An 11,087-nucleotide genomic window follows, 5' to 3' on the forward strand; every position below is an offset into this window, starting at 1 on the left:
CTGGTAGGTTCTGGGTTCGAAGCCCCGATTCCCACGGTCGAACTGGAGGCGTCCTGGTGCAGGGATCCTCAACCCCGACACTGTTCTTTTAATGTATGTGAAGAGACTTTGACTCTCGGGGATAATAAACCTGGTCAGCCGTCTTGATGAAAGACAGAACGGTTACCGCGAGTGACACATTTTTCGGGAGCGCAGATGGTATTTGTTTAATACTCCTTTATTTAAATATTTGTGATTCATGTGTGCGGTTTCGAGAGGTGATGCTCAACATCTGGTGGCGTCAAACCGAATGTCGATCTGCTTGTTGTTTTTGGTCGCACAGGGACCCAATGAGATGTCACACTAGATTAGATGTTCTTTTGTGGGGGCACACAGATGGGGAATATGTTTTAACGATCGAGGGGTGTTTCTTTATTGTGCGATCGGTTACGAGGGGTGACGGCGACACCTGGTGGTGTTGACGTGAACACAGACTTAAAGACGGCATGCGTTTAAGTTTATATAGTATGTGATTCTGTTATCGCCTTTTTATTTTTCAGTTAAAAAAAAGAAAAAACCAAAAAAAAAAAAAGCTTTTTAGTTTCATCTCTTTGATCAGTTATTTTAAACAGTAACGATTAAAACACGGTCAAACCGTGTTTCGATGGTTACTGGCCGTCCCTTCTGGTACGTCCTGCGTCTGTGGATGTCGTGTCTTTGAACACCGCTTGTGTTTGGGTGCTGCAGGAGGACCCCAGGTTGAAGTACCCGGTCCACATGAGGACCAAGACCTCCATGGAGCCTGGGGAGCTGGGGCCTCTACCGGTGAGTACAGCCCGACAGCCGTCCCCCTCGGCGGGGGCCGCCGACCCGCTGAGACGGGGCGGTGGCCACGGGTCCGCCCACTATAGGTCCACCCACTTATAGGTGCTCCCAGGCTGGGGTGCCTGGCCAGGGTCAGGGTCCTCTGGGTTAAAAGGGATTAGATTAGAAGGGGTGCTTTGTTCGTTCATAAGGGCAGATTCAGTTGTAGCGGCAGAGCACAAAAATACTAAATATCAGTGTTAAAAAGAGGGGCAATAACAAAAAAAGGAAATTAAAAGGAATTCAATCATAATGGAATAACGTTTTCAAGTAAAAAAAGATTATAGTCCAGTATCTGTATTAATAATATTCCAAGTGCAATAATAATATGTATCAAAGTACAGGAAAGAACGATGTTCCCATTAGTGGACCCATGTAGCGCCAGCATGCCAACCCACTGTGAATGCAGCGTACCAGTGGTGTGATGCTCCTGTATGGGTGGGCTCTGCAGCGCTGACCTGGAGCTAAGTGCTAAACGCGGTGTGAAGGCGTGGGGAGCCTCTCTAACTGGCAAAGCACCTAATTCCCAGGCACTCTGAACTGAGTGAGCCTTGTTTGTTTCAAAGGCGTTTTTCCTTTGCACACTTAAGGTGAATGTGCAAATCAAACTGCTCAGACATCGGACTAGAAATCCAAGATCCAAGAATTTTAGATGTAATTGTGTGCTCAAATTTGGTCAGGATTCATGTGGTTTTTGATTTGTCCTCTTAAAGAGCCAGTGAACCAACAGTTTCAGGTGGAATTTGACACTATGTGATAACAAAAAAAAAAAAAGTGTTTTGGATTGAGAGTTTAAATAAAGAGGGGGGCTTATTATCCCCATGGTTACGACCCTCGCCAACTTTATGGTAATTTTGAAATACCGCAGTTTAGCTGTTACGAGAGTTATAACAAGCAATGTTGCATTTAAGTGTTATACTATAGGTGTCCGGGAACCCTCACTCGGACACTGACATTAAAGACGTCGCTGCTCAGACAGCCCTCCACACACACCGTAGCGTCGTACAATAAGTGTCTGAAAAGTAGAACTTACTCTGGGATACCGCAGTCAACCGCTGCCTTGACAGAGCTCCAAACCTACACACAAAAACCGTGACTACCTCGAAGAAGGCACTCGGATGTCAGGAACAGTATGCCTGTCCGCAGCTCACGTGCACATTTTTTGGAGAATAAGCAAAAACATAGCATTTCACCCCCTTTTTGGGGCTTATTTCAGTTACAGTGATAAAATGGCATAGATTGCTATGTTGATGATCATATAAGACAAATTTCCATGGTAAAACAAAGCAAGTGGTTTTGGGTTCACTGGCTTTTTAAGGCATCTGGAGAGAAGATCTAATATTACATTTAAATCCAATTACATTAAATTTTGTCTCTAAACTTCTACTGTGGGAATACTCCTCTTAAGTGTGTGTATGTTAACCCTTAACATGTGGGGCAAAGCAATGACTAACCCAGCTTTTGACCATAATGAACACACCTTCATGTGCTTTGGGGTTGGCCCAGGCTTGCGTGGTGTGTGCATATCTCTCTCTCTCTCTCACTTGTTCATTTTCTCGCTCTCCTTTCTGAATTCTGGGGATTTAATCAAATGTACCCTACTTCTTTTTCTTCTCCTCCTTCTCTTTCTCCACCTGGCCATCTCTGTCTGCCAGAACATAGCGCCAGTGGAGGTTGGTTGGTTGCTTTCCTCTGCCTGACCCCTCCCAGTTCTGTCTGGTCTGGTCCAATGCCTGTCTCTCTGCCTCTCTCTCTGTCTGCCTCTCTGTCCATCTGTCTCTTTCTGTCTCTCTCTCTTCCTGTCTCTCTGTTTCTTTTTTTCTCTGGCGTTCTCTCGGTCGGCTGCTAAATTTCTCCGTCTCTGATGTTCTGTCTCTGGTGGGGTCTACCTCTCTGTCTCTGTCTCTGTCTGTATCTCTGTCTCTCTCTTTCTGTCTCTGTTTCTATCTCTCTGGCGTTCTCTCGGTCTCTCGTCTGCCTCTCAATTTCTCTGTCACTGTCATTCTGCCTCTCTCTGGCGCGGACTGTCTATGTCTCTCTCTGTCCCTCTGTTTTTTTTCCTCTCTGTCTCTCGGCCTACCTCTCTGTCTCTATCCCTCTGTCTCGCTGGCATGGTCTGCCTCTCTGCTCTGCCTCTGTCTCTCTGCCTATCTATCACTCTGTCTCTCTACCTGCTCGCTCTCTCCACCTGTCTCTCTCTCGGTCAGTCTTGGCTGTCTCTCTCTCTCTACCACTGCCTCTCTTTGTCTGTCTCTGGAGCAGCATGAATGGACCGTAGCTCTCCATTCCCCCTCTGCCCCCCCGCCCTCCCCTTCATGTTCCTCTCTCCACCATGTGTCAGTGTGTCTGTGTGTCCCTGTCTGAGCTTCAGCTAGTCTAGTGCGTGGAGGTCCGCAGAGAGATCCTCCACCCAAGAGGGGGGTAAACTGTGAGGGGCTGTGGGGTCGGGTGGAGCTGGGGAACTGATGGCACGTGGGGGAGAGGCGAGGGTTCAAAGGAGTTCAAAGGGTTCAAAAGAGTCTGTCAATCAATGTCCCATTTCTTATTTTTTCTCTCTGCCAGTGTAGCATGCAGCATAAAGACACACTCACACACACACACACACACACACACACACACACACACACACACACACACACACACACACACACACACACACGGACACACACACGGACACACACACACACACACGTGATCAGTTTGTCCGACTCTCCCTCTATCCCTGATCCCCATTCCCCCTACTCTTTTCTATTGCTTCCTGCCTGACTGTATGCGTGCAGGTGTGTGTGTGTGTCTGTGTGTGTGTGTGTGTGTGTGAGAGACACACTGTCGATCACTGACGATCACTGTGTTGTTATCCATGTGCTGATGTGGACTCGCTTTGGATGGCGTTGTATCTGCTTTAGCGTTGATTTAAATTTAATTTGCAGCAACCTTGCTGATGTGCACCGGGCATGGACTGTGAGATGTCCATGCCCGGTACATAAGGAAGAACAAAAGCAGTCGTTTGACTGTTGTTAGCATGGTCCCATAGTGCAGCCAGCGGAGGAGTCTGGGACTGAGTTGTCGTTGTTTTTCTTCTTCTCTGTAGCCTGGCTGGGAGGAGAGGATCCACACGGACGGACGCACCTTTTACATCGACCATAGTAAGATTCTGTTCCCCCTCTTGCCTTGCTCTTTCTGTCTCCTCTCACTCACGTCTTTCTCCAGTTCTCTCTCTCTCTCTCTCTCTCTCTCCGTCACGCTCTCGCTCTCGTTTTTAATTGAGATCCCGTGTCTGGGAGCTGTTAATTGCACCACCACTAGAGCGCGCCAAATCTGTAAGCAGGACAGAGTCAACAAACACACAAACACACAGACAGACAGACAGACAAAGCATACACACACAGCAAGCTCTGTTAAGATTGATAGAATAGTTCTCTGGTGCGGACCTGACCTTGAAGCGTCTACAGAGTTACGCCAGTGGTTGGATAGTGTTTCCTTTGGAGTCGTCGCTCACACATCTGCTGTGACTATGGCCAGAAACACCAGGCTGCTCAGCACTGCACAGTAGGCCCCAGGGTGGCGGCGCTGGACGAGACACGCATGTGTGTTTTTGTTACAAAGGAATAAGAGAGACATTGAGCAGAGACGTTTAATGTGTATCTGCTGATATATTGATAAAAAAGTCCATATCCAGACTTTCATGCTTCTTCTTAAATCTTGGTCTTTGTATTCACAGCAAGTACACTCATAGAAATGTCAGGGTACTTGCTAATATTGATAATAATTGTAATAGTTTGTATAAATAATACTAATTGATCATTCATTTGTCAATTCCTTTCTCTTTAGACACAAAGAACACTCAATGGGAGGACCCGCGCCTGCAGAGCCCAGCCATCACGGGACCTGTAAGTTCATCTGCTACTACCATGTAGCTACTAACATACTGCTACTACCATGTAGCTACTACCATACTGCTACTACTACACTACTACCATGTAGCTACTACCATACTGCTACTACTACACTACTACCATGTAGCTACTAACATACTGCTACTACTACACTACTACCATGTAGCTACTAACATACTGCTACTCCTATGTAGCTACCATACTGCTGCTACTACTACTACACTACTACCACGTAGCTACTAACACTGCTGATACTACACATCTACCATGTAGCTACTAACATACTGCTACTACTACACATCTACCATGTAGCTACTAACATACTGCTGCTACTACACATCTACCATGTAGCTACTAACATACTGCTACTACTACACATCTACCATGTAGCTACTAACATACTGCTACTACTACCATGTAGCTACGGTACTGTCACTACCATGGAGCAACCATACGGCTACTACCATCTATCTACTGTATCTGTATGTTGTGTGTGTGTGTGTGTGTGTGTGTCGCTTTGTTGCCCCAGATTATTACTTGGCATACTGACACTGTTATACCATCCATGCATCCCTCTGCTGATCAGTTGTGTGGGTAGAGACTATTGAATGTTTCATGTGACATTTGATGGGATTTAATATAGAACGATTTTGGAAATGTTTCTTTGACATGGTCAGTCACTGAAGTGCGTGCGTGTGTGTATTTGTGTGTAGGCGGTTCCTTACTCCAGAGAATTCAAGCAGAAATACGACTACTTCAGGAAGAAATTGAAGAAGCCGGTAAGCATATATATTTAGAATATATATTTAGCTGAAATATCTTTTGCCAATATCTATTTCAAATTCCTGGCACCTGAGAATTTGTTAATGTCATTTTTTCTTATGACACATCATGCATGCTAATTAAGTCGTCCGAAGTTCGTACAAATTAATTATAGTATCATTCTATTATAATGTGAATTATTGAACATCATTGAACATTTATTATCACTCAAGATGGCAGTTGTCTTTCATTATTTGTTTAAAGTTTCTTTGGGACCCATTAACAGAGCTGTACTTGCAGGGTGAACTCAGGTGTAGCCCCCAGCATTACAGTTTGTATGAGGGTATTTCATCATGTGTGACGAGGCACCAGCAATGTGTGAGATTCTCACTAGTTTTAGTCAACTAGGGAGCAAACCCATTATCGGTACAACATTATCAGTACAAAAAGGGTTTATTGAATGAATTCAACGAGTTAGAATACAATCCATGAATTTTCTTTCGATTGTTTCAATTCCTTTTTCCAAATTTGTAAACTGTATACAAACCGCATGTTTGAATAATATCAACCAAAAAAAACACGTTTTTTTTATCAATTTTTTTTTCATCAACCTTTACGAAAAACAAACGAAAAAACAAAACAAACAGTAGCCTCACTCCTCCTCCTCCTCCTCCTCCTCCTCCTCCCCCTCCTCCTCCTCCTCCTCCTCCTCCTCCTCCTCCTCCTTCCTTCCTTCCTTCCTTCCTTCCTTCCTCCTCCCAGGCGGACATTCCCAACCGCTTCGAGATGAAGCTGCACCGAAACAACATCTTCGAGGAGTCGTACCGTCGCATCATGTCCTTGAAGCGGCCCGACATCCTGAAGGCGCGGCTGTGGATCGAGTTCGAGCTGGAGAAGGGGCTGGACTACGGCGGCGTGGCCCGCGAGTGGTTCTTCCTGCTGTCCAAGGAGATGTTCAACCCCTACTACGGCCTCTTCGAGTACTCCGCCACGTGAGTGTGTCTGTCTGTAGGGCCGTTCGCCTCGTTGGGGGGGGGGGAACTGGAGATTGTGTGCGTTTAAAACGTGCTTCGCGTCGCGTACGTATTACGATTAAAGCAAGCGTAGACCCGGCCGTTTTATTTTAGAAGCATTTTCATATTGTCGTATATATTATAGGGCGTATTTGTTTGAAGTTCGGTTCAACATTGCGACAGGAATCCGTGAATCAAATGCTCGGCCGAAAAAAATAGAAGAATATCCTGTATCTGTGGCTCGAATCATGAAATGATTGCGTGGCCTACCTGTGTACCTACCTACCTACCCGGCTACACGCGCGCTTTCTGACCATGCCCTCATAGCGCATGACCGGAGTGTTCCATAAGGCTAGGCAGACCTAGTGCTAAAGCTAGCGAGCTGGTCCCGTGTTTTGGGGCAGTGGTTTTGGAGGGGTCCGATTCTTTTTGGATCGGTTGCTTCCAAACTCTGCTGGTTTTTCCCAAATTGCCTACTCTAGCTTTAATGGGTTAGCTGGTAAATCACTAATTTGTCATACAATTTCGAGTCATAATATAGCAAAGGTAAACCTATATATATATAATGTTTTTTTTTTTTTAGATCTATCTCTATTTTAAACTTTCTTTATTTGAACAATTATTGTTAAACGTTCACACCATAACAATCCTGTGTTATTCCAGGGACAACTACACCCTCCAGATCAACCCCAACTCTGGCCTGTGTAACGAGGACCACCTGTCCTACTTCAAGTTCATCGGTCGCGTGGCAGGAATGGCCGTGTTCCACGGAAAGCTGTTAGACGGTAGGAAGCAGCTGATTGGCTGACGGACGCGCACAATGACCTCGAGTGTCTGCCTGGCTCCTTTTGACATGTCGGGTGCATTCCAAAACTTTTCCCTCCGTCCTCCTGTCTATGGCCTGTTTGCGTAACTCTCAAGTTGACCATCTGGTCCAATAACAACCTTCCGACTTGTGTTAGGGGCCGAATATTCATTTCCTGTGTACGATACACTTATGTTTCCTTAGTCCGAAGCTGTTTTGATGGACGCTCTGTGCTGCTCTTTAAAGGTGAAATTGAGAACATTGAGGAAAACATCTGGGGATTTCGGAAAAGAGGGCAGCTCGCTATAGAACAGCTTGGAACGCACCCGTTATGAGCGCTCGCCACATGCTCTACATTGCAGAGGTTCAGAGAGGGTAGACCGTGTGTCAGGGCTAAGAAGACCCACACGTATCACGGCTTAATCATAGCAGCACATTGACACTACAGCACCAGGTCTATTTATAAATAGATAGTGTTCCCTTGGCTGTCTGGAGAAAATAAATATTCTTCACATCCGAAGGATCTGTATTGTTTGTTTCGAAGGTAAAAAATGGGCATAATCCTAGCCCAGTCCAAGCCAATACAAGTACAAAGGAACCAGTACGGTTACATCAAACTAGAATATACCACACAACCATGTGACATTGATGGACCAATACCATGCTGGTACAAGTCTACAGTTCACTGTTCGTGTTTGGCTTAGAGTGAGTAGCATGCATGCTACTATTACTATTACTACCACTACTACCACTGCTACCATTAGGACTAATTCCATCTATTTATTTTTAGGTTTTTTCATCCGGCCGTTTTACAAGATGATGCTGGGCAAACAGATCTCTCTCAAAGATATGGAGTCTGTGGTAAGCTTGACTTTTGATCACGTTCTGAATGTGACACCTCTTTTGTACAGGGCGGGACTTTGCATCACACTGAATCGTACATTTTTGTCGTGCTTTTATCGTACATTTGATCACACTTCATCGGTACATTTGATCACTCATTCCCGTACATTTCGATCATGCTTTGTATTGCACGTTTTATCCCACTTCGCGTTGTACGTTCTATCGTACTTTGTATCGTACATTTCAACGCGTTCCTATTGTTAATTTAATCGTAGTTTGCGTCATACAGTATCACACCAGTATGTCACCACTTTGTCTGCTTTAAAACATGCGTTCACTCAATACGTTCGAGTGATGCGTGTGACAATACACACGAGCCGCTGGCTTCCCCGCTGACCTCGACGCGTTTGATGCTGCGCCCCCTGCAGGACAGCGAGTACTACAACTCCCTGAAGTGGATCCTGGAGAACGACCCCACGGAGCTGGACCTGCGGTTCTGCATCGACGAGGACAACTTCGGACAGGTACCTCCGCCGGCCCTCGTCGCTCCAGAGCTCCTCCGTCCTCTGATCTCTGATCAGCTGGGAGCATTTCCTCTCTGTGCATTTTAACTGTTGCATCTTTTTTTTAATGTGGTGTTTCTTTCTCTTTTCCCCCCAGACATACCAGGTGGACCTAAAGCCCAGTGGATCGGACATGGTGGTCACCAACGACAACAAAAAGGAATACATTGAGTAAGGACAGCTTTTTTTATTTTTTTTTTAAGATATGTTTTTGTTTTTATTTCCACTACTGCTCAAATGGTAATTTGTATTCCCCGGATTTCTTTCTAGAAAACATACAATCTTAAAAAACCACTGTAAAGTCGTTCCAAAGGGATTTACTTTCAGGCCTGAAAAGGATGGATGAGATTTAACCTTTCAATAAATAACATGTAAACGCCAATCTATAAACATATCTATCACATGACGTTTGATTTGGCGGTCTACATTGCCATTGCCATTGGTCATTTGCTGCCTGTCCTCCCCTCGCTCTCTCTCTCCCATACTGTCCTGTCTAATTCTCACTGTATGTATCGTGACTAATGCAGCACTAATCCTTGAGCTACACTGCCTCCCCTCCTCACCTGGCGCCCTCGCTCTCCCCCCTCAGCCTGGTGATCCAGTGGCGGTTCGTGAACCGGGTGCAGAAGCAGATGAACGCCTTCCTGGAGGTGAGGGCACGAGAGCGTGCAGGGACACAGTCGGTCACCGAGGGGGAAACGAATGAATCCATCCCGGTCGGAGAGTGATGATGATTAACGTGCTTCTGTGTTGCAGGGCTTCACTGAGCTCATCGTCGTGGATCTCATCAAGATCTTTGACGAAAACGAGCTGGAGGTATTAAATCCCGGTTCAGAACCCATCTGCTTCTCATTCTTAGTTTCATCTTTCTGCTTTGTTTTATGATCCATTCTTCTAACTTGTTTCTTGTGTGTGTGTGTGTCTGTTTGTGTGTTCATGTGTGTGTAATAGCTGTTGATGTGCGGTCTGGGGGATGTTGATGTCAACGACTGGAGACAACACACGGTGTATAAGAACGGCTACTGTCCTAATCACCCTGTCATACAGTGGTTCTGGAAGGTAGGTCACTCACTCACTCACTCATTCACACTCACACTCACACACACACACACACACACACACACACACACACACACACACACACACACACACACACACACACACACAGCCAAACTTTACTTGCTGTAAATGTAGCTCAATATCAATCCCCACTGCCCAAAGAGATATGTGGGTGTCTGTGTGTACTATACTAAAGCAAAAAAAAAAAAAAATATATATGCATATTTTATATTTATTTTATTTTAGTAGTACTACAAAAGGGTCAAGTAATAAGTACCTGGTAGAAAGTGAGCATGCGGCGGCGGTTATCAGGTCCTATCAGCCGTGTCAGGTTAGAGGGCCCTGCTACAGGAGATCAAAGTCTGTTTGGAGAGCCAGCCTGTTTGCTTTGATGAAAGAGACCCCAACTCACCCAGCTTATTACTTATTAGCTGTCTTGAGCCAGGGTGAACACGCACACGCACGCACGCACACATAAAACACACATGCGCACACTTACGTAAAAACACACACACATAAAAACACACAAAAAATCACACACACATACAGTACATAAAACACACACAAGGACACGTGCATAAAAGCACGCACACACTTGCGCACACGTACAAAAAAACCCACTCACGCATACTTGCATAAAAACGCACACACAGAAAATCACAAAGTCACACACATATACACACAAAAACACACAAAAACACACACATAAATACACAGTCACTCAAACACAAACAAACACAAAAACACACACATATAAATACACAGTCACTCAAACACAAACAAACACAAATGCACACACACACACACACACACACACACACAGGCAAGCGGTTAAAGACACGTTCACAATAATGGCCCGCGTCATTTCCAGTGGTATCCAGTTCTGTTCATTTGACTCTCTCTGTTTGTACGGTGTGGTGCTGTAATGTGAGCGCCTGTTCCCTTCACGCCCTCCTCCAGGTGGTCCTCCTGATGGACGCTGAGAAACGGATCCGTCTGCTGCAGTTTGTGACCGGGACGTCCCGTGTGCCAATGAACGGCTTCGCAGAGCTCTACGGTACTTCAGACTCGTCCAGAGACTACAGTCTAATAGTGGTTGCCAGGGTGTCCGTCCGTCCGTCCGTCTGTCTGTCTGTCCCCCCCCACCCGACGAAAAGAAACATTGTTCGACCCCCCCCCTTCATACCTGTTCCTGGAGCCAGATGCTCCAAACCCCTAGCTGCTTCTTAAGGCCCTGACACACCAACCAGATTATCGGCCGTCGGACAGTCCGGCGAGCTCGGTGACCTGAGTCTGTTCAGTG

At 45.8% G+C, this 11,087-nt stretch overlaps 1 protein-coding gene across 9 annotated transcripts in view; it reads left to right on the forward strand.

Moving 5' to 3' along the window:
- The window catches only part of nedd4l (NEDD4 like E3 ubiquitin protein ligase), a 47,800-nt gene that overhangs the window by 34,955 nt on the left and 1,758 nt on the right, over positions 1-11,087 (forward strand). For all 9 annotated transcript variants that reach the window (XM_084482815.1, XM_084482814.1, XM_084482817.1 and 6 more), the window contains 13 exons: positions 727-804; positions 3,935-3,989; positions 4,675-4,733; positions 5,453-5,518; positions 6,264-6,493; positions 7,178-7,299; positions 8,110-8,180; positions 8,591-8,686; positions 8,823-8,896; positions 9,315-9,375; positions 9,482-9,541; positions 9,677-9,784; positions 10,745-10,841. In XM_084482815.1, coding sequence (XP_084338941.1) covers positions 727-804; positions 3,935-3,989; positions 4,675-4,733; positions 5,453-5,518; positions 6,264-6,493; positions 7,178-7,299; positions 8,110-8,180; positions 8,591-8,686; positions 8,823-8,896; positions 9,315-9,375; positions 9,482-9,541; positions 9,677-9,784; positions 10,745-10,841 — 1,177 coding nt within the window. The remainder of the gene's footprint in view (positions 1-726; positions 805-3,934; positions 3,990-4,674; positions 4,734-5,452; positions 5,519-6,263; positions 6,494-7,177; positions 7,300-8,109; positions 8,181-8,590; positions 8,687-8,822; positions 8,897-9,314; positions 9,376-9,481; positions 9,542-9,676; positions 9,785-10,744; positions 10,842-11,087) is intronic.

The sequence above is a fragment of the Micromesistius poutassou genome, assembly GCF_964030765.1.
Source record: "Micromesistius poutassou genome assembly, chromosome: 18".
In the NCBI taxonomy this organism is placed as follows: Eukaryota; Metazoa; Chordata; class Actinopteri; order Gadiformes; family Gadidae; genus Micromesistius; species Micromesistius poutassou.